Here is a 22,240-nt window from a genome sequence, read left to right as displayed (position 1 = left end):
TAAGGAAAGGTAGTTCCTTTCAGTAAACCAGTTCCTAGAACAAAAAAGGATTTTTTTTAACCATCACTGTTTTCCACGAGCACAAGGCTCAGATACAGTACAACACTGCTAATCTGTAAAACTGTGAAAACTGTCCACGTTATAGATGTGGTATGAGAATTAAAATAATCTGTGTAATTCCTTATTGCAATGCTTGGCACACACAGTCGCCATATTTTGCAAATATTATACAGGACAATATAATGTTCTGTATGCAAAAAATTAGGCAATCTTTGGGATATAGTTATATCAAAACTTACCTAAAAATAAAAATTAACTGGTTAATTTAAATTAACTGGTTAATTAAATTCTCTACTTTGGCAATGCCAGGCACACAGTGAGTTGACAATAAATGTTAACTTTTATTTGTATTTGTATTTTTATTTATCTTTACAGAGAGGGGAAGGGAGGGAGAAAGAGAGGGAGAGAAACATCAGTGTGTGGTTGCCCCTCGCACATCCCCAAATGGGGACCTGGCCCACAACCCAGGCATGTGCCCTGGCTGGGAATCAACCTGCGACCCTTCAGTTAGCAGGCCGGCACTCAATCCACTGAGCCACACCAGCCAGGGCAAATGTTAACTTTTATTATCATGAACATGAAAATTACTTTCAATACACGTTACCTGCACAGGATGCCTCCTCCTGCTAAATACAGCTCTTCTTTGAAGGCAGTCTCAAAAGGGCTCGGGACTAGGGGCCTGGTGGCCACAGACTATCTTAGGGCTTCTTCAGTAGCAGGCTCACCTACCTTCTCCATGCCCTCTTCCCCGTCTCCACCTTCTCGGATGCATGGACTTGGAAAGACAGAGGCTCCCACAGAGCCTCAGCGTCTGGAAGAGAAGGATTTTCTCCCTCTCTAGCCGCCTCCCCAGCCTCCAACCGAGTTGGGCGACTTCAGTTCAGAAACACCGCGGTGCAAGGAGAGGTAGGACTTGTGTTCGTTTTATTTCTAAAGATCCAAATACCACGTGGGGGTGGGGGGAGAAAGGGTTCCTTTAAAATCCCTGGAAATCGCTGCTGTGGGATGGAACCCTGATGCCTGGAGTTTTAAGGCAGATCTTGGGCAACATTTTTGGTTCTAAAGTGGTCCTGGGTCACTCCAGAAAATGGGAATAACGAATCCCGTCTTTTTCCTTGGGCTACAACTAGCTCCTGGAGCTTAGGCGTTGAGCTGCTCGGGCTCATCCCCAGAGCTGGGAAGAGGGTCGGGAACGGGGCCAAGAGCAATGTCAGTGGAAATGAACGAAGGCAAGACAGTGGAGGGTAGAAGCGAAGACGCTACCGCGCAACGTGCGACCTCCAGCGGACAACTACGCTTTACTTCCTCCCTGAAGAAGGCTCTGCCCGGAGTTCCCAAAGTTCCCGCTTTTCCTCCCAGTATGCTCCGCGCCGGCCGCGTCCCGCCATTGGCTGCTTCTCCCCACGTGATGCCAAGCCGGCGGCAGCGGTTGCCGGGGCGACGACTGGAGAAGTGGCCGCGGGGAGGGGTAGGCGCGGGCCTCAGCAGCCGAGCATCAGGTAAGCACGTCCCACGTCCCTCGGCTGAGCCACCCCCGAGCCCGCCGTCCCCGGGCGGGAGGAGCAGCGGTGGGGCCCGAGGGCCGCGGATATCCTGAGCCCTCGCTTGGAGGAAAACCCCGTTGCGCCAGCCTGGCAGCCGCTGCAGGATGCCTCTGCTTCTCGCCTGCGGTCCAGGGCACTCACTGCGGCGTGGGCCCCAGGCGGCCGCCGGGACCAACCGAGGACAGGCCCAACTTCTTCCCGCCAATAGTTCCTGATCTTTGCTGCAGTGGGCCACACTTGGAGGGATCCTCAAGCCCTCCAGCTCGGTAGTGAAGGCGCGAGCGGGTGGCCCGGGACTTCTCGACCCACCCTCTCTGTTTTGTCCATCAGCTGATCTCCCTTTCCAGACACCCCGGTTAGATCCTGATTTCATCGAATCTAAGCAAAAACAAGATGCTTGCTATGCAAATTCTTCCAGACGCATCCCATAGTCTTATCCGCAGTCACAAACCCTATATATAATATGGAAATTCTGAAGCTGCCACTACAACCCTCCAAAGTGAAGAAGTTTTTTCTAGTTTCCACATAAAGTAGAGCAGCGGTTCTCAAGGTTGAATGTGTATAAAAGTCATCAGGAGAGCTTGTTTAAAATGCTTTGGGGGCATCTTGCCTGCCATTATACTCAGTAAGATTAGGGTGGTGCTAGGAATTCCCATTTGCACAAGCATCGCAGGTGATTCTGATTCAAGCGGTGTGAACTTTGAGTGATACTGTGTAGCAGTTAGATTGGTCTGGATTGAAATTCCCGCGTTGCCACTTACTGGCCGAGTTCTTGGGAGCACTTCTACCTCCCCGAGCCTCATCTGTAAAAGGAGAGCATGAATCATGCTCACCTCTCAGGTTTACTGTGAAAATTACATGTGAACCCCTGTGCACAATGTCTGGCATACATTAAACCCTCAATAAGTGAACCTATTGTAATTTAAGAGTTTAGAGACATTTTTCTAAGAAGGTCAAGGGTCATAGAATACCCGACAGTGGCTCACCTTCCCTGACAGATCACAGCAGAATCCTATTCAAATGATGGTCCCAAAGAGCTTCTCTGAGAAAGTGATGTTTAAGTGCAGGGGTTTGCCAGGTGAAGGAAGAGATGAGAAACTGTCACCCTGCAGTGAGAACAGTATGTGCAAAGGTCCCAAGGGAAGAAGGAGCTTGAGTTCTCAAAAACAAGTTTTCTTTTTCTAGGGCCTTCAAACATGCTATTTCCTCTGCTTGGGCTTCCATTATTTGTTAAATGTCTTGGGTGCCTGTTCTGCCAACTCCGCTAGGTTCTGGAGATACAAAATTCAAATGCAGCTTCCTGTCTTGGTAAACAGGGTGATAAGTATAACCGTATAAGTAGATGTAGGGTGCAGAGGTACCCCAAAGGGGAGAGAATTGCCTTGATGGGGGTAGAAGGGAAGGATTCATGGAAGACTTCCTAAAGGAGGTCAGATCTGAATGCACTTAGTATGATGAATTGAGTTTCCCCAGGAGGTGGGGGGAGTTCACCAATCAGAGGGCTTAGAAAGTGCATGTCATTTGGGGGAGTGACTGGAAGTTCACTACTGGCGGGACCCAACATGGGGCCGTGGTAGAAGGAAGCAGGGAGAGGGACAGCAGGTGGTGGTCTAGAGAAAGGTGAGCCGGGTGGGTGGTCCTCAAACAGTAGCTGTCTTTCTCCTCACACATGTGGATCTGGCAGGCCTGGAGGTGGCAGGTGGGGTCCCTGTCCTCCCTGCTCTTCATTGCTACTTCCAGATCACTGCCCCCCTCCTTTGAAGTACATGCCATGGGCTTTCCCACGGGCCCCCCTCTTTGAGGCAGTCGCCTATGAGGGGCACAGCTGCTTTCCTTAAGGACTGTAGCTCCTGGCTCACTGTCCACCTCTCCACTTCCTCAACTTCTTTTTTGATTTCGGCATCCTGGCCGCACACATTTCTCCATCCTCCTTACTTTTAGGCATCTCTCCCTCCATCCTCCTCATCCGCGCACTGTGTGGTCATGAACTTTTTCTTACTGCACCACCTCCAAGATTTTGATTTGAAGCACCCACCCCCTGCTGACCACCACCTTCTCTCTCCCTCACACTCACTTGAATGTGCCCTCTTGGGAAGGCCTTTGACCTCATAGCTTTTTCACTGGGTGCAGCGCCCTTATGTGCCTCCCCTCCCCCCTTCTTAACGAGGCTTAGCTTCAAAGCTCCATCACTGTTACACTTGTTTTCTCTTTCCCCTGTCTTCTGGAACAACCGCGCTCTGATGAACCTACTCAGACTCGGAATGTGGCTGGAGAAAACTGAAAATCGTGCTGACTTTTTGTCAATGTTTGATATTCTTGCTTGGGGGTAGAGCGAGGGATTAGTGACCATTTATTTACATCAGATTAATTCTAATGCCTGGCCTTCCTTAAAGTAGATGAATTGACCTTATTGTTAACCTCTGTTCTGTTCTAAATACACTTTGTGGTCTTGACAATTACACACGCCGCATCACAGCACATTAGGAAACCCTAAGTACGAAAGTAACCTTCCTCAGTCTCGGCAGCAAGTCTCTCCGACTTTCTCATTCACGCCACCTTCCAGTCCTTGTCCATATCATTGTACGTGTAGAAAGAACCCTGTTACTGATCACGTAGAGGAAAGAACTGCCTTCGACTTTAGCCGCCCTGTTTCCTGGTGCTGCTGTAATAAATTGCCGTGAACATAATGTCTTGAAACAGCACAGGTTTATTATTTTATAGTTCTGGAGGTCAGAAGTCTGACATGGGTCTCGCTGGACACAAGTCAGGGCGTGTGTAGGGCTTGGTCCTTTCTGGAAACTCCAGAGGAGAATCCCCTCTTTGCCTTTTCCAGATTCTAGAAGCTTCCTGCATTCTTTGGCTCCTGGCCCTTCCTCCACTTCCAAAGCCAGCAATGGCTGGCCAAATCTTTCTCCCTGTGCACCACCCCGTCTCTTACCCTCCTGCTCCCCACTTTCTTTGTAAGGACCCCTGGGCTTACAGTGGACCCCCGATGACCCAGGTTACTTTCCCCATGTTAAGGTCCCAGTGGGCAGCCTCAATGCCTTAACTCCCCCTTGCCTTGACAGCTTCCTGGGATGAGGATGGGGCGCCTTCGGAGCCGCTATCCTGCCCAGCACAACTGCCTTTTTGTGATTTCACAGACAGTTAAATGAAAGCTTTTGTTTTGCTCTGTAGAGATTGTTGCTGTGAGAATCAACAGCAACCTTTCAGCATGGGGGATCTCCTGGCTCACGAACCCGAATTACTTGGACTAGTGAAAGAGGTAGGTATGTCACACCCTGGTCACGGAAAAAGACGCTGAAAGCTCGGAAAGCTTGCGTTTGCAATGTGGCCCACTCTGCAGTGCCGCGTTGCGTTAGTTATCTGTGTGGGCCATACAAAATTCTCCATGTGTTTGTATTTTGTTTTCATCACTAAACTGACATCTTACAGCTGTTTTTTTTTTTTTTAAGAACTCTTTTAAAGAGCCCTGGCTGCTGTGGCTCAGTGGATTGAGCACCGGCCTGTGAAACAAAGGGTCACTGGTTCAATTCCCTATCAGGGCATATGCCTGGGTTGCAGGCCAGGTCCCCAGTGGGGGGGTGGCATGTGAGAGGCAACCACACATTGATGTTTCTCTCCCTCTCTCCCCTTCCCCTCTGCTTAAAAATAAGTAAATAATTTTTTTTAAAAACCTCTTAAAGAAAATTGTGAAAGCAACATGTGGTTATGGTAAAAGATCCAAACATCTGGAAGTATAAAACTGAATTTTCCTGCCCCTCCTATAGTGACCACGGCTAATGGCTTAGTGTGTTACGTTTCCAGACTTTGTTCTGTGAATGTTCAAAGCACATCCTTTTGTCTATAGTTAGTTTTACAAAATACGGTGGTGCCATACATGTTGTTCTGTAGCTTGTCTCTTATCTGTCAGTGGTGATGTAGCCTGAACATCTTCCTGTGACCCTAACGCTGTAGTTTTCTCTGAGTGGCAGCATCCCGAGTACTAACTCGTGCCTGTGAATGGACATTTAGGTGTCCATGCTTTTGAAGGACAGGACCCACTCCTGACGCCTTTCAGAGTTCACGGCGTGTAGTGTGCAGTGGGCGTTTGTTGGCAGTATCATGAACGCAGCATTCAGGTTCTGAACGCTGTCCCTGCAGAGGGTTGTGCAAAGGGCCTGGGCTAGTGGCCACAGGCAGGGGAGGCCAAAACAGGGAGGTATGACTGACAGACCAGGAGGCGGCGGAGTGTCATGCACAGCCACACGGAGTGCAGGGTGGGGGACACAGGGGACGGGGGCTCAGTAGTGCTCTCTGCATGAGGACCGCTGATGACACGGCCCATCTTTTAATGACTTCTCTCGGGGACAGGCGTTAGTCTAGTCCCTCTGTTCCCAGTAACAAATTCCCAGAGGTCGACCAGAGCCGAAGCCATCAGGCTGCCTGCCTGCCTGTCACTTACTTTTACAGACTGCCACGCACGTGATTTCTCCCTGTTAACAAGGATAAGGAACCACGGAGCTCACAGTTTCCTTCTGAGAGCGAACTTGGTTCTGTAAAGAAACATATTCTATGTCACTGTCTTTCTAGGCTTTTAGTGTGTGCATGGAGAAGTGAACTCCAAGCTGGGTCCCAAGTTACTTCCACTGAGGCGGCAGCCCCTTAACCCCACCGGAAATCAGGGCCGCTACGGAACCAGCACAGTTGCATCCAAGGCAGTTGCTCTGTGGTTGTTAGAGCAGAGAACTCTGTATGCTTCTGTGTTTTCTTTTATAGTACTTAGATTTCGCTGAATTTGAAGAGACCTCGAAAACATTTTCAAAAGAATGCAAAGTAAAGGGAAAACCTTTATGTAAAACAGCAGGTGGCTCCTTGCGGGACTCCAAGTCGCTGATGATCCAGGTAAGGGTTTCCTTTTTTCCAATCTCTGTTGTAAAAAAAATGCTGCCGTTTGAGAACTTTGGAATCTTTTCTGGGGACCTGGGCACTCTTAGATTTCTCTGTGCCAGGCCGTGGATTAGTAGTGTAGCCTTCAGAGCCCTGCGGCCCTGCTTAAGAAGAGGGTGGTGACAGGTCTTTCACAGACGTTTCTGGGGAAGAAAACAGAGGGGAGACCTGGTGGTCCTTCCACACCAAGACTGACGTGACCCCCGCCCTGGGGCGTTTCAGGTTGTGGATTCCAGTGCCAGGGATGGTGGGGAACAAACCAGAGCCAAACCCCTGCCCTCTGGGGCGGGGCAGGTCCCACCGACGGGGCATGTCCCGGCCTGAGCAGCTCCGTGAACACAATTGGGCTGCAAAGGGCAGGCGTTACACAGTCCTCAGCTCTCAGAGTTAGAAGGACCTTAGAAGTCCTCGCTTCAACCGTTATTTGATGTCACTGTCCCACTTGTAACCTTCTAGCTAAGTTCACCCTGACTACATCCAGTGACAGGAGAACATAGCATTTGCTGAGCCAGCGTATTTCAGCTTTGCATTTCATTATTTCCATAAATTTAATTTGTCTCAATATACCCACTTCCAAGAAAAATTTGAGACTTGTTTTGAGAGGCCCACTGAGTAGATAGAAGTTAGGCCACTGCGACTGCCTGCCTGCCCCTGGTCCCTGGCTTCCTAGTAGCCTGGCACGGGGCACCGCTGAGGGGATTTTTGATGGATCCATTGTCATTCTTGTGAGGCAGCTGACGTGATCACTGCCACCTCCTTTCTCCAAAAGTCTCATTTCGACTACTGCGTGGTGAGCTGGGGAGCTCCCTCCCCTGTTTCCATCCTGTCTCTGTTCGGAAGGCCCCGTCTCTCTCTGGGTGACCGCTTCCCACTGGGCCATCTCAGCTCATTGTGGTTCTAGCAATGGGGCAGATGGCAGCACCGCCGCCCAGCCTGGGTTCGGCAGGTCAGTGTGTGAGCTCCTGCCACAGGGGCACTCGGCACTGTACTGTCAGCAAGCTGCCGACCTAGCAGGTTTGACGTAGCAGCAGCTCTGGGCCGGGCGGTGTTACCTGTTGCAGGCCGAGGGTCAGCAAGCCTGGAGGGCGGCTGCGCGGTGTTCATGCGCCTGTGAGTGCTCTGTCTGCGAGCCTCGGGCTGAGCCTGAGCCCCAGGTTCTATTTCAGGGGCCCTAGATGTCTCGTCGGTTTCCTATAAAGCCCAGGTTTACAATTGCAAAGGGATGGAAAGGCAGGGTGGGTCTGCAGGAACCTCAGCCTACGGAGCTTGAAGCCCCCGGATCTCCGGTTTTCTGTCCCTTGCCTTCGAGAAGGAGGTTTGTTTCCCTCACACCGAAGCCCCGGAGCGATGGGGTCCTCGAGACATCAGGAGGGTTGTGAGAACTCTGCGTGTTGGGGGAACAGGCCCCCTGAGACGGTCGCGTCCGCTGTGTTCTGCGCAGAAGGACCTCCTTGCGGCGTTTGACAGTGGGGACCAGAAGGCGTTCTTCAGCTTGTGGGAGGAGCACCTTCCCAGTTCGCTCCGAGACGGCGATGCCCTCGCCCGCAAGTTGGAATTCTACCTTCACATCCACTTTGCCATCGACCTGCTGAAACGCTCCGCGGGGAGGCCGGTAGGTTCGCCGTGTGGCGCGGGTGGTCCCAGCAGTACGGTGCGGTGCGATGCGGTGCGGTTCGGACGAGTTGGGTGGGGGGTGCTGCTGAGCACTGACTGCTGCAGCCTCGTGGCCGTCTCATCCGCTGGGGAGGGCTCGGGTCTGTGTCCGATGGGCGGTGCTCCACCCCATTCCCAGTGTCTTTTCTAACTTACAGAGTTAACCATTTCTGCATGAGCTATATTGTTTTCCTGAATACCTCAAGTTTTTGAAAACTCAGAATTCATATACATACATATTTTCTAAGAGAACACGTGTGGAGCCCACGTACTAGACCATATATTGGAAGAGAAATTTAGGCATAAACAGTGGGAAAATGTATGCCTCCCTGTGCAAGTCCATTTGAGCGCTGAGTTGAATTTAGCTTCTGCAGTCTTTCCCCGCGCGGGGCTGGAGACGCGCAGCGGGGAGAGGCTTTGAGTGCAGAGCAGATGGCGACAGGGGAGCAGGGCCAAGCTGGCATTTGCCCACGTGCGTTTGGTTAGTGGCTTCTCCATGCCCTGCCTGCCACCCGAGGACCTGAGCTAACTTACTAGACGCTGGGGGGCCGGAGGAGGGCCCAGCAACAGAGGGACCCGCTTTCCAGGGCCTCCTAAGAGCTGTTCCTGGGTAAGAGCTGTTCCTGGGTAAGAGCTGTTCCTGGGCAGCAGCTCTCCGGGCGGTGCTCGCGTGGGCACAGTCGTGGGAGATTCTCATTGTCTTAGCACTGGTTTCTGTATAAAGTGGAAAAGTGAGGCCCTGGCTGGTGGCGCTCAGTGGATTGAGCGCGGGCCTGAGAACCACACAGTCGCGGTTTGATTCCCAGTCAGGGCACACGCCTGGGTTGCAGGCCAGTTCCCAGTAGGGGACCCACGAGGGGCAACCACACATTGATGTTTCTTTCCCTTTCTCCTTCCCTTGTCCTCTAAAGATAAATAAATAAAATCTTTTTTCTAAAAAGTCAGTAAGCATTATATATATATTACATCTGGTGGGCAGAAGAGGACTTCATGAACACAAGTGCAGTGAGAGGCAGTGATTGGAAGAGCAGGCTCCCCAACACTCGAGGCTGCAAGGGTGGCACTGCCGAGGCCAGGGTGGTCTGGGGAGGAAGGCTCCAGATTCAGGGCTGAGGAGGTCTGCGCATCCGACCTGCTCCTGGGGCCCAGGAGGAAGTAGGAACCCTGGGAGGGACTTGTGTCGCCTTGGATTTCACCAGGAATTAGCGCAGCAGGCAAGATCAGTTCTCATATGCCTTAAAAAAAAGATTTTATTTATTTATTTATTTTTAGAGTGAGGGGAAGGGAGGAAGAAAGTGCAAGAGAAACATCAGGCTTCGCATGGGCCCCTAACTGGGGACCTGGCCCGCAACCCAGACATGTGCTCTGCCCAGGAATCGACCTGGCCACCCTTCAGTTCTCAGGCCGGTGCTCAGTCCACTGGGCCATACCAGCCAGGGCCTCAGTCACCTTAATGAAGGAAAAACATGTGATATGGAAATTTCAACTGCAAAAACCTGTTCACTTTAGAAACGTTTCCTAAGAGAATCATGGGACTGCACACAAATATTTAGGACCTCTGAAATATGGAAACGATGCCCATGTGAAATAATGGGGAATTGGTTAAACTGTGACAGACCCACAGTATGAGGTTTTGTGGTGTCATTAACAATGATGTATATGATGAATCAAGGATGTGAGAAATGGTAACAAGATGGAAGACAGCCAAATGAACATGTGTCTGTTCTCGGACATCCCTGACAGTGTCACAAAGGGGTGGGTCGGGGGTGACCGTAGGAGGACGAGACGGCACACTTGCCAGGCCAGGTGGGGAGGCTGCCCGCGACGTGGCTACAGCGAGAGGCTGGGTGGCCTGGGCGTCAAGCAGGGGCCCTCAATGAGTGTCTTTCCTTCCTTGTAGGACAAAGAGGAGCTGGACGGAAGGGTTTCTTATTTCAAAACCTACCTGGAGACCAGAGGGGCAGCGCTGAGCCAGACCACCGAGTTCCTCCCGTTCTATGCCCTGCCTTTTGTCCCCAACCCAGCGGTGCACCCCTCCTTCAGGGAGCTCTTCCAGGTCAGTGACAGCCTGTGACCCCGTGCCACACCCACACAGCAGTGGGCCTTGTTTGCACCGGTGGTTTCTGAATGAAGCGGCAAAAAACTGAAAATGGGCCTCTGTTACAGTTTAAGACTATTTGGATAACTTGCTTTCACAAACTTTTCTTGTGCCGTAAAATGTGATTTGTTTTGCTTCACCAAGACTTGTTAATCCAGACCCACATAATTCTTTTTAATATACAACGTCTTAAGTCATTTCGTGTGAACATGTTCAGTATTGCAAGGATAATTTATTCAGTATATTGGCAATCAGTCACCTAAAATACAACTAGCGTATTTTGCACAATTGCTGGCCATGTATATTTTATTGATAATTTGTATTAAAATTCTCATTTACTTGGCATATATTTGGCTACCTGATTTGTACTGTTATTTCCACCAGACGGTTTGCCTATATCTCTTTTGTTATTCTTTATTATTTTTTAAAGATAACTTTTATTTTTTAACATATCTTTTTTAAAAGATTTATTTATTTTTACACAGAGGGGAAGGGAGGGAGAAAGAGAAGGAGAGAAACATCAATGTGTGGTTGCCTCTCATGCGACCCCTACTGGGGACCTGGCCCAGAACCCAGGCGTGTCCGCTAACCTGGTATCGAACGGGAGACCCTTTGATTCGCAGGCATGCACATAAAATCTTTAAAGAAAAAAAAGGGGGGGTATGGTAGGTGTTCTCAGAGCACAGGGAAGACCTGTGTTGGTGCACGAGCAGCGTGGCTGCAGCCTCGCTCACCGTGAGGTGGAGCCGGCAGCCAGGGAAGGAGGCAGGGGCGCAGCCGAGGCTGCAGCTGCGTTCAGGAATTGAGAGAGTGTCGGCGTTCATGGAGGCGGCTTATTCCATTTCTTCTCTTTGGCTACTTTCCACATGCGTTCTTTTGATGGTCGTCATAGCTACTTCAGTGTGTATGCATCATAACATCTAAAGCTCAATGTCTTCCTTCTTTTCCTGACCATTACAAGGATCTAGAATGCATTAACCTTGTTCATCCAATTTATGTGCTATTATGGTCCAGTGTTTTAGTTAGTCACTTCAATGCCACAAATTAGAATGTTTTGCTGTTTTATGCATTCGGTGTGCTGAGGACCTTCTGTCTGGGATCACTTCCTGCCCCGCCTTCCATACCTTCCTTTAAATCTCCTTTGGCCACAGATCCCTCCCTTCAGTTCTGGTTTGTCTGAACTGCCTCTGCCATGCTCTCGGACAGAGTGGGGCACAGCAGGCTCGGTCTCTCCTGTCCGGCTCACAGGAGGTGCCATCACTGTTCTGTCTCCCAGCTCCCGCCACTGCCACTTCGGAGTGGGCCCCCAGCCTGACTGCCGCCTTCTTCTCTCGCCTTTAGGATCGGGTCATTTCTCTTCAGTGTCCAGGGACACCCGGGTGTTTGTTTGGCTTTGTTTCTTAGTCTGTGTTGATTTGTGGTGGCCAACATCGCTGCCCTTCCCTGAGACTTTTCCCGTGGAGTCAAGTACAGAGAGCCTGACTGTGTGTTGGTTTTCCGCGGCTGCCGCAACGGAGGACCGCAGACACCTCGTCTTAAACCAAGAGAACTGTGTTGCCTCTCAGCGCAGGAGGCCAGAAGTTGGGAACCTGGGCCTCTGCCAGCTGGCTGTGCTCCCTGAAGCCTCCAGGGAAGGACCCTTCCTCCCCTGTTCCAGCTTCTGGAAGCTTCTAGTGTCGCTTGGCTTGTGGCGGCGTGATGCCACAATGCCAGTCTCTGATCTGTCTTCACATGGTGTCTCCTCCGTGTGTGTGTCTGAAACTGCCTTCTCCTTACAAAGACACTGTTCGTGTTGCCTGAAGAGCCCTCCCTTCTCCAGAACAACCTCTTCTGAACTAATCCCATCTGCTAGGACCCTGTCCCCAGCAACCTCACATTCTGGGATGGGGACCTCAGCATACCTATTCAGGGGACACAGTCCAACCCATAACACACATCGTAAATAAAATTATCATGCTGTGTCAGGGAATTACAGAGTCTTTTTAAAATACCAGACTTTGCTTATCTGGCAGTATGTTTTCAAAAGTCTGGGAAGACCCTGGGTAGGCTGGGTGGGGTGGGAGGCGAGGGCGAGGCTGCAGAGCCGGCGGGGGAGGGGAGGGCTGTGAGCTGTGGGGCGGGGTGAGCAGACAGGAATGTTTCGTGTGAACAGCTTCAGTTCAGTGGAACTTCTTCATCCAGGTGGCACGTACCTTCGTGTGAAGACTCTCAGGGAAATGCCCTGAGAAGGGTTGTTGTTTGTCACCCTTTCTTCTCTTACCACTTACGTCATTACTCTTCCTTCTCCATGAGCCTCATTGGAGACAAATTCTTTCTTTTTGAGGGACAACTCAAACTAATGTACCCCTAATTCTTGGCATGGTGGAGTCTTTGAGGCGCTGTCCTTTTTCCTCACCTAGGTGGGGTCCATTGAAGTGGGTCTCTCCAGGAGACCGTCGGTGATTTAGTGACCGTCGTGTGTGCCTGCCAGCAGCGTGCGTGCCTCAGCTGGCCTGAATTCTTCTTGGAATTCGGCCTAATAAGGTTACTTGTCATGCCTGTGTTTAAGTCACACGCAATATTCAAATCACGCACAGGGTTCTTTTTTCCTGTGCATGAAAGAACTCTGTTTCCTTTTCCTGCCGTGAATAAACTGGTCAGTTGTCCTGCATTTCACCACACCAGCCCACTGCCAACGTGTCCTGCTTATATAACCCTAAAGGCACAATTTGATGATGCTGTTGACATTTTGTGATTGAGCTTTTATTTTACTTTCCTTGTTTTCTTCAGGACTCTTGGGCTCCAGAATTGAAGCTGAAGTTGGAAAAGTTTCTGGCTTTAGTTTTTAAAGCCGGCAACACACCGAAGCTTTTAACATTATGTGTATCCTTTGGAAGCTGATGGAGACGGCCGTGGTTAGAGTACCATGCCGGCCCAGACTGCCCCCAAACGGGCAGCTGGGAATGCCGCTTTCAGATGCCCTCGCGGTGCAGAGCACCAGTGGGGGGACGCGCCGAGGCCCGCAGGGCTTGGCCTCTGTGCCATTGCATCTCTGAGACTGGCTGGGGTCTTCGTTTGTGTCACATGTTAGAAGCTTGGTTAGGAGAAAAAAAGTACCTATCTTTTTGGAGGAGAATTCCTTGGAATAACTGTCCCTTCTTAGTAAAAGATGTTCAACCACTTTTAAGGCCTTTAGGCCCAGGCATTTGGATCAAATGACTTGTTGTTCAAATTGGGCCTTTTTAAAAGACAGCTTTATTGAGGTGTAAGTTGCATACCATGAAAATGTACGCGTTAATGATTTTTAGCAAGTGCCTGGAGTTGTACAGCATCTACCTCCACACTCGAGTTCTAGGCGGGATGCTTCTGAGAGTAGATGGGGCATTGGCTGGACTGGAAGGGGGGGCAGCAGTCCCCCACGCCTGGGGGCTGGTTTCTCTGAGCCTGTCGGTCTTCAAGGACGCTTCTCTCCTTTTATTCTGAACAAGAATGGATCAGTTATTTTTTTAAAGATTTTTATTTATCTATTTTTAGACAAAGGGGAAGGGTGGGAGTAATGGAGAGAAACATCAGTGTGTGGTTGCTTCTGGTGTGCCCCCAACTGGGGATTGGGCCTACAGCCCAGGCATGTGCCCTGACTGGGAATCGAACCAGCAACCCTTTGGTTCCAAGGTTGGTGCTCCAGCCACTGAGCCACACCAGCCAGGGCTGTATCAAAAGTTATTTCATAACAAGAATATAACATTTGGAATTGTAACGTGGGTACTTGTTCTGATTTAGTGAACAATTTAGGCCACTTTGCTGTCTAATACCTGCTTCCTCTCTAACTCCGAAGCACAGGACTCCCTTTTCCTGACTGACCTCTTTGTCCCCGTGATCCCGTGACCTGTGTCTTCTCCAGCTTCTGTAGCCTCCAGAGACTCAGTTGCCCGCACTCAGTCCCTGAGCCTCTCCCGAGATGGGCCGGAGCCGGGGCCGGGCTCGGCTGCCGCTCCTCTGTCCGCCTTCATAACCCTAGGGTTTGGTTCAGGCCCTGCCTCTGCTCCCGCACCGTGACGTCTGCGTGGCCGATCTGTTTTCCTCTCCAAGCTCCGTGCAAAGTGACAGTTGTCAGTGAGATGAGGACTTCTCCAGCCTGGCTCACGGTTATTTTCATATTCTTTTAAAAAGCATTTCTCAGCGTGAACGTAATGGTGCTGACGTGTTAAGATTCTAAAAGAAGTTGCTTACCTACTAAATCATATTTTGTTAATAGTAGCACCTGTTTCATAGGAGCAATAGGAGGGTTGAGTTAACACATCAAACTTGCTTACACATCCATCACACTGTAAGTGCTTGACAGCTGTTAGCACTGTAAATGTTTGCAAATACTTGTCACCTCCCATCCTATTCAGCCTGCTTTGAAGCAAGCACAGTTAAATATAGCAGGTAACTGCAAACATTTCTTTCTTTTCCGTGTCCCATGGAAACACTGGCAGTTCGGGCCAACACGTACTGAAATGAGTGCCGTGCTAGGAATTAGGGATCCAACGGCAAGGCCAAGACCTCCTTCTCTTGGCCAGGTTGGAGGTTTTATTTAAATTTTTTAAATTTCATCTTTATTGTATTTTTTCTACTATCATTTAGTCCCCTTGTGCTTCCTCCCCCAAGTTGGAGTTTTAAACAGAATTTAAATTTTTTTAAATTTATTTTTATGGTGGGGGCACGGAAGAGAAGGAGAGAAACATCAGTGTGTGGTTGTCTCCCATGCACCCCCTCCTGGGGACCTGACCCACAACCCTGGCATGTGCCTGGACAGGAAATTGAACCGGTGACCCTTTGGTTTGAGGCCAGTGCCCTAACCACGGAGCCACACCAGCCAGGGCCCAAGTTGGAGCTTTAATCAATAAAGTGGAGTCTATGACACAGACAAGGGGCAGGAGCCCCAGGCAGAGGGAACGGCTGGTGCAGAAGCACTGAGCCTGGAGGTCTGGGAAGCTGGATTCACTGTTGCTGGAGAGCAGAGGCCGGGCGGGGCCTGTGGGTGAAGGGTGCCCTCAGAAGGTTTTCAGGAGAATAACATGCTCACGTCACATTAGAAAGAATCACTCTTTTTCATTCCTGATTGTAAAATCGATCATATTCCCTATAGAAGATTTAGAAAGCACAGAAATGCATTTGCACACATACACCCCCCCCCAAAGGATGCAGTGTTCACGATAAAAAGGGTAAATGCCCGCATATATGTATGTAGTTTTCAGTATTTTTACCAGATGGAGAGAGCATTTCTCTAATATCATTAAATATTCTTTTTGCAGGGGTGTCTAACCCATGGGCTGTATGCAGCTCAAGACGGCTGTGACTGCAGCCCGACACAAAATCTTAAATTTACTTAAAACCCTTTTTTTTGCTCATCAGTTTTTGTTAGTGTTTGTGTATTTACTGTGTGGCCAAGACACCTCTTACTCTTCCAGTGTGGCCCAGAGATGCCCCAAGGTTGGACACCCCCTAGCTATATACCTGAGAGAAATGAAACACATCAGGAGGCCACTGTGCCCGGAGGTTCGCTGCTGCAGCAGTGTTCAGAATGGCAGACAGCGCAAAGAGCCCAGCATCCGCCGACTGATGGGAGGATGAACAAAACTCGGTGTAGCCACAGTGGAGCGTTCTTTGGCTATAAAAAGTGAAGGAATCACTGACACACGTGGCAACCTGTTTGAACCTTGAAAACACTGTGTCAGGTGAAAGAAGCCAGTCACAACAGGCTGCGTATTGTTTGATTCTGTTTGTGTGAAGGGCCCAGAGGAGGGCAGTTGTGGGGACAGTAGATCAGCACTTGCCTAGGGCCTGGGACAGGGAGAATGGCGGTCAGTGCTAATGGTTGCGGTGCTTTTTGGGGGTGACGGAAGTGTCTCGCTGGTCATTGTGGTGACGGCTGCACAACTCTGAGTGTACGGAAGACCAGTGAAATGTACCCTTCAAATGGGTGAATTATACAGTATGTGCATTACATCTCAGTAAAGCTGTCACCAAATAAATTAGGAAAACCCTCACACAGCCGGCTCCAGGGGTCTGTGATCGCCGTGGCTGCGCTATGCAGGTTCCATCCCAATCCCAGCTTCCTTAGGGTGACGCTCTAGGGCTGAAGGTGCGAGTCAAAGGGTATGAGTTCAGATTTGCATTTTTAGTAGAATGTCTCGGTAGAGTGGGGAAGGTCTTTGGAAGGGAGCATGGAGGCCAGTGGGGGCTGCTGAAATAGGACATGACTTGGACGCACACAGAAGAAACTGAGGTGGGGAGGAGAGGGTTTATTTGAGAGCGAGCCATCCAAGTACCGAGAAGTCCGTAACGGTCCTGTAACTGCCCTAGCCATTTAGAGCGGAATTAAGAAGCGGCCTTCGCTGTCCTGAGGGTCCTTTCTCCGACTGGCCACAGAAGGTCAGCACCCTGAGGACTGCATCTCGAGTACCCATTTTCCTGAACTTTCTTCTCACCCCAGAAGGAGAACGGACAAAATCACAAAGGTGAATCATCTAGATTAAACATTTTTTAAGATTTTATTTTATTTATTTTTAAAGCGGGGGAAGGGAGGGAGAACAAGAGGGAGAGAAACCTCCTATGAGAGAGAAACATCAGTTGGTTGCCTCTCACGCGCCCAGACCAGGGACAGAACCTGCAACCCAGACATGTACCCTGACTGGGAATCGAACCAGTGACCTTTCATTTTGTGGGAGATGCTCCAACCAACTGAGCTGCCCCGGTCAGGGCTGGATTAAAATTTTTTAAATATCAGCTTTGCCACCTGAAGTTTTAAGTACCGAGATGGAGAGAATTCCACAGACTTAGAAAAGGAGGCCTTTAGCTGTCTAAATATTTGTGAAGTGTTTTGCAATCATTTTTATCTGAGATTCCTTGAGGCCCACTTCTCAGGAAGGCTGGTATTTTTTAGCTCCGTCTTGCATGTCAGGTACCTGAGATGGGCAGAAGGATGCGGGTTCAAGCACTGTGCCAATGTAACTGCAGCAACACAGTTAGGGCCCTGCAGGGTGTGTGTGGGGGGGGGATTGTTTTGGTGTCTTTATTTTCGCCTCGAACTCACCTTGAACTAGTCTGATAGCAGCATGGAGTGCCCATGCTTTATAAAGCATTTTTGTTTTTTACTACAAAGTAGGAATTCCACTCTTAACTTTTGTAGCAAAAAATGGTGACTTTCCATGACTAGTCATTTTTACCGGAGCTGTTCATTTTGCAGAATGGTGAGAAAAACTGTAGGTAACGTGACATTGGCCAGAATCGGAGGGCTTTGCCCGAGCTTCTTTGACATTTCATTACGAAAACCACTGAAATGATCCGGCCCATCAGGTGCTGGAAGGCGGATGCTTCAGGCTGCGCCTGGGCACCGCTGGCACCGTCCGCAGCTCCCAGCAGGCGGAGTTTCACGACGTGAAATAGCTCGTTTGCCCTTTCCACAGCAGAGGAATGCGAGCGAGGTTGCAAAACTCCCTGCCGTTTTTCTTCATGTTTCTTCTTCGAGAGTTAAAGTTTTCTAAAACAAAGGACACATTGCTACACGAGTTAGCTCTTTGCTTTCCAGGGAGCTGACAAATGACCGATGCTTTAGTAGCTTCAGATGAGAAGAGTTTAAATGTTCGTGTTTGTCCCCAGGAGCCTTGCAGGTCCCAGCCCAGCGGTTCTGGACTCTAGCTCTGCTGCTCTGCCACCCCTTTGGGAGCTCAGAGGGGACAGACCCTGCCAACCCGTCACAGAGGGGCCCTGTTCCCTTGCCTGAGCACAGAGGAGCAGGGGCCAGATGGGGCCTCCCGAGGTTGAGGTGGAATGGGCCCAGGGCCGCCAGGCTGCAGCCTCGGACTGCCTTGGGGCAGCTGTGCCCCCAGCACAGTTCTGTTCCAGGACAGGTCCCAGCCAGGGTCTCTAGCTCCTCAGGCCTGCCCCCTGCCGTGCAGGTACAGTTTCTGCAGCAGCTAGCTCCCCGTGGCTCCCTCACACCAGCCGGCATCTCCCCTCCTGATGGGGAGGAGTGTCAAAGACTGCTGGCTCATTCTGACACTCCAACCCCACCCACACCCTCTGGGTCCCAGAGAACTGCCTTAGTTCTGGACACAGTCTGCTCAGTCCCTGCTCAGATTTGGGATTTCCACTGTCTGGCCCTGGGGGAGGGGTGGCGGTGAGAAACTGCTTCCCGCTTCCTAAGTTTCCCCAGCCCTGCCACCTGCATGCTCTGCAGTGTTGGAGGCCAGCTTTCTGCCCAAACAGTTATGTTTCTGAGAAGTGGCTCAGTTTTGCAGAGAAAATGAGCATGGAATGGAGAGCACCAATAGAAGAGCCTGTGTTTTTCTACAAATCTTTCACATGGAATTTCAGCAAGGAGACCGGGGTTTTCCAAGCGTATTTAAGCTTGATTTTAATTGCGTTTTCTCGGGATAGCCCAGCAGAGCTGAGTCTGGGAGGCACAGTGTTTCTGTGGCTGGATTCATCCTGAGAAGCAGTGCAGGCGACTGGAGACCAGCTCCGCAGAGCACGTGGGCCCTGGGGCTCGGAGCTGGGCCCGGCCAGAGTCAGGACAGCCAGCGATCACCACTCTGTCCCCTCCTCCCGAGCCACCACTGCAGTGCCCACAAGGCACAGGCGTGCCGCCAACTTAAGTTAATTCTAGACTCAGATGGTTTTTTGTAATCCAATGTGTGGGTAATATTGTTATTCTGCATGTCTTGATAAGAAAGTTTCACCGATAAAGCGAGACTTCCAGAAGCTTTCGAAGAAGTCAGGAAGAATTCTTGGAGTGGGGAATTCTCAAAAGGAGTTGCTATACATTAAAAATGGTGTTTAGAATAAAAGCTTAGGTTGGCAGTACAGCATATCGGATCATCTTTTTCACCTAGCCATCTAAAAAAAGATACAGGAGTAGTATTTTTTAGCCTTTCTGACATCAATTGATTGGGCCCCTTCAGAAAATGAACAATGGCTCATGTTTCTAGAGTTCAGGGCCCTAAAAGGTACTTTCTAAAATGATGACCTACATCTGTGGTTGTAAGTCATAAACTTCTTCATCAGTATTTGTGGATTAGCAAAATAACAAGTTGATTTGTATCCGAATATGCAGAAGGAAGCGTGCATTCTGTTGTGACGAGTGGTTAATTTTAGATTTTTACATGAGGTTAGAAAAACAGTCCTGTATTTAAAAAATGTATCATTTTGTCTTGAGCAGCCAACTGGTCTATAAAACAAAATATCACTACTCTTAAAGAAAAAAAGAAAGAAAGCAACACACCCGAGTGGAAGGGGATGTTGACAAAGGGGCTTGGCTGCTGGGCGGCGGGAAGCCCCTCAGCACCTTCGTTAGCTCAGTTCACGCCGGAACAACAGGAACACTGTCTGTGACCTTGACTGGCATTCTTTCAGTGTGTCTGTCTGTTGCTTGTTTAAAAGTTGGGGTGCAGTTCTCTGGACTTTGGAAATACGAAGAATCTCAGTGATCTCCCCTGGCACCACTGAGGCAGTCAGTACAAGAACGCAGACTGAGCTGTCCCCGTTACGGTCGAGAGCTCGCGTGGCCAGGCATCGCGGCCTAGATTTCCGTGTCTCGTAACCCTCGCGACAGCGCCAGAGTCCTGGTGAATGCTCCAGAATAAGGTCGGGGTGCAGAGCTGTGCCTGTGACTCAGGCACAGCCCACAGTAGTGCCTGGCCCTGCTTCTTGCCAGCCGCAGTGTGCGCCGGGCGATGTCTCCAGGCAGCAGGCCATTTGCTAAATGGCATAGTGGAAGTGGCCATAAGCCTGTCGGCCTGTGGCCGCCTGCCCTCCCTGCAGGCTGCTGGCCGTCGGACCTCCTTTCCCTCCGGCGTGCCAGGCTTTTCAGCGGTCCCCAGTCCGGGTCCCAGTCCCAAAGCAACAGTTCCACAAAGTAGTCCCTTATGTGAGTTCTTCACTGTGCTGTGAGTGTCTGAGTTCATGCATTCCCCCGCACGGGGGACTACTATGATGACACGCATTTGCGAGGTCATTTGATCCCGCTACGGGGTTTCGGCACTTCATTCCGTATCTGCCGCTTGGTACGTGCTGAGAAAGTTCACACAAGTACTCTAACACCTGTTACCACAAAATGGGATCATCAGTATCCTGTGGGCTCTTCACTGTTGGAGGGTCTGGGTTATATAATTTTGAATTTTGTGCATATGAAAAGCTTTCATATTATTTAGGGTGGGGAGAAGGTAAGGGGGCTCCTTCTCCCTAGTAATATTTAAGGAGACACTTGATAAATGAACTCCAGGGCTGTTCCTCAGAAGTTCAAGTACTAAATGTGAATTTGTGCTCGATGACTTCTCAGAGTTGTCTTGCAATACTGAGATTTGATGGATGCTAAATAACAATAATAATTGTTATCATGTGATATTTGGAGTTTTAAGAGTTAATATATTTAACTTCTGCACATCAGTAAAAAACTAAAAGCCATTGAAATACCATTTGAATGTGAGTGACCACCCCAGCTAGTTAGGATGGCGGCTCAGACTTGCTTGTGTCCGAGCTGCTGGGCGGGTGGGTTCGCTGACAAATACAGACACTCAGGCCCCATCCACTGTCCCCAGAATCTGTCTGTGCAGATTCTGATGGATTTCACAGTTTGCTCACCACTGCTCTAGGATATGGCCTTTCTGCCACTTTTTCAAGTTGACTACTTGCATAGAAATGCATTTAGTTTTGTGATTGAAAGCTTGTGAGGGAATTTGTCTTTATTTTCTTAATGATTGTCTTTTCAATATTCAGATGGTATCTTAGTGTTTTATTTCAAATTTAGTGGACAGGGCCCCTATTTTAAACAAATGGTTTAAAAGGTTTTAAACAAAACCTTTACCTCTTTCCATGAAAGGAAATAATAATTACAGTTGCCATCCGTGGACCCCCTGCTGTGGGCTGGCATTGTGTTCATCTGAAGTAACCCTTTGAGATTATCATCATTCCCCCATTTTACAGGTTGAGGGGTGAGAGCGGAGAAGTTAAATATCTTGCCTCAGTTTACCCAGCAAGAAAGTGATAGAGTGGGGATTCGAGTCCGGGTCTTTATAATTTTAAAATCTCTCTCTGTATACGTGAAATGCATCCTGAAACAAAGACTTCTAATGTCACACAGAGTCTGGATTGGGACAATAATGAGTTAACTCGGGTTTCTCCCCTCCCAAACCAGCATCCCAGGGAAGGGGGGCAGGAATGGGGCAAGGGAGCGTGGGCATCCCTGGAGATCTGCTTTTCCCGCTGCTTTTCCCACTGCGGCTGCGCCCAGTGTGGGGGAGGAACCCTAGAACCTCCCAAGGCTGCCTGCTCTCAGTGGGTGGCCTGTGCTTTGTCGAACTGGAAGAATGAGCACCCGGAATGTTCTGGATTCTAGTTTTCTCCAGCGTCAGCCAAGCAATGCTAACCTTTACTCAAAGTGAAGAATTTTCTTGCAGTTATGGATTGTCCCCCAAACCACCTCACAGGGCAGAATCAGAGAAAAAGACTCAGGTTTGGTTCAACCATTTTGAGCTTATTGTAGAGAGAGAGAAGAGCTGAAAGAAATTGCATGGGGTTCGGCCCAGGAAATAGATCTTGTTAGGAGAACCAGAGATGATTCAGTTGAACCACCAGAGACAAGAAGGAAAAATCAGTTGATTGCAAAGCACTGTGTAACTAAATGTGGCATGAAATAGAAGCATTAAACACAGTGTCAAGTTCATTGTTATAGAAAAATACGATAGCATGCATGGTACCCCCTTGAGAAGAATGTGATTGTGTTTTACTTTACGGGGTTGTTCATTGTTTTAACTTATATATGAATGCCTTCCTAGAAATGCTGCAGCGCCTCCACCAGCAGCTGGTGGAGGCCGAGCGCAGGTCCATGACGTACCTGAAGCGGTACAACAAGATCCAGGCGGACTACCACAACCTCATCGGCGTCACAGCGGAGCTGGTGGACTCTCTGGAGGCCACGGTCAGCGGCAAGATG

At 49.7% G+C, this 22,240-nt stretch overlaps 1 protein-coding gene across 2 annotated transcripts in view; it reads left to right on the top strand.

Moving 5' to 3' along the window:
* The first annotated feature begins 1,461 nt into the window (after positions 1-1,461).
* The window catches only part of ARMC9 (armadillo repeat containing 9), a 106,859-nt gene continuing 86,080 nt past the window's right edge, over positions 1,462-22,240 (top strand). For both annotated transcript variants that reach the window (XM_037063547.1, XM_037063546.1), the window contains exons 1-8: positions 1,462-1,559; positions 4,782-4,869; positions 6,363-6,488; positions 7,975-8,145; positions 10,087-10,242; positions 13,054-13,146; positions 16,742-16,766; positions 22,083-22,240. In XM_037063547.1, coding sequence (XP_036919442.1) covers positions 4,819-4,869; positions 6,363-6,488; positions 7,975-8,145; positions 10,087-10,242; positions 13,054-13,146; positions 16,742-16,766; positions 22,083-22,240 — 780 coding nt within the window. In that variant the 5' untranslated portion in view covers positions 1,462-1,559; positions 4,782-4,818. The remainder of the gene's footprint in view (positions 1,560-4,781; positions 4,870-6,362; positions 6,489-7,974; positions 8,146-10,086; positions 10,243-13,053; positions 13,147-16,741; positions 16,767-22,082) is intronic.

Source organism: Sturnira hondurensis, unplaced genomic scaffold, assembly GCF_014824575.4.
Source record: "Sturnira hondurensis isolate 20B ecotype Veracruz unplaced genomic scaffold, ASM1482457v3 Scaffold0014615, whole genome shotgun sequence".
In the NCBI taxonomy this organism is placed as follows: Eukaryota; Metazoa; Chordata; class Mammalia; order Chiroptera; family Phyllostomidae; genus Sturnira; species Sturnira hondurensis.
This window is presented reverse-complemented; position numbering and strand designations above follow the sequence as displayed.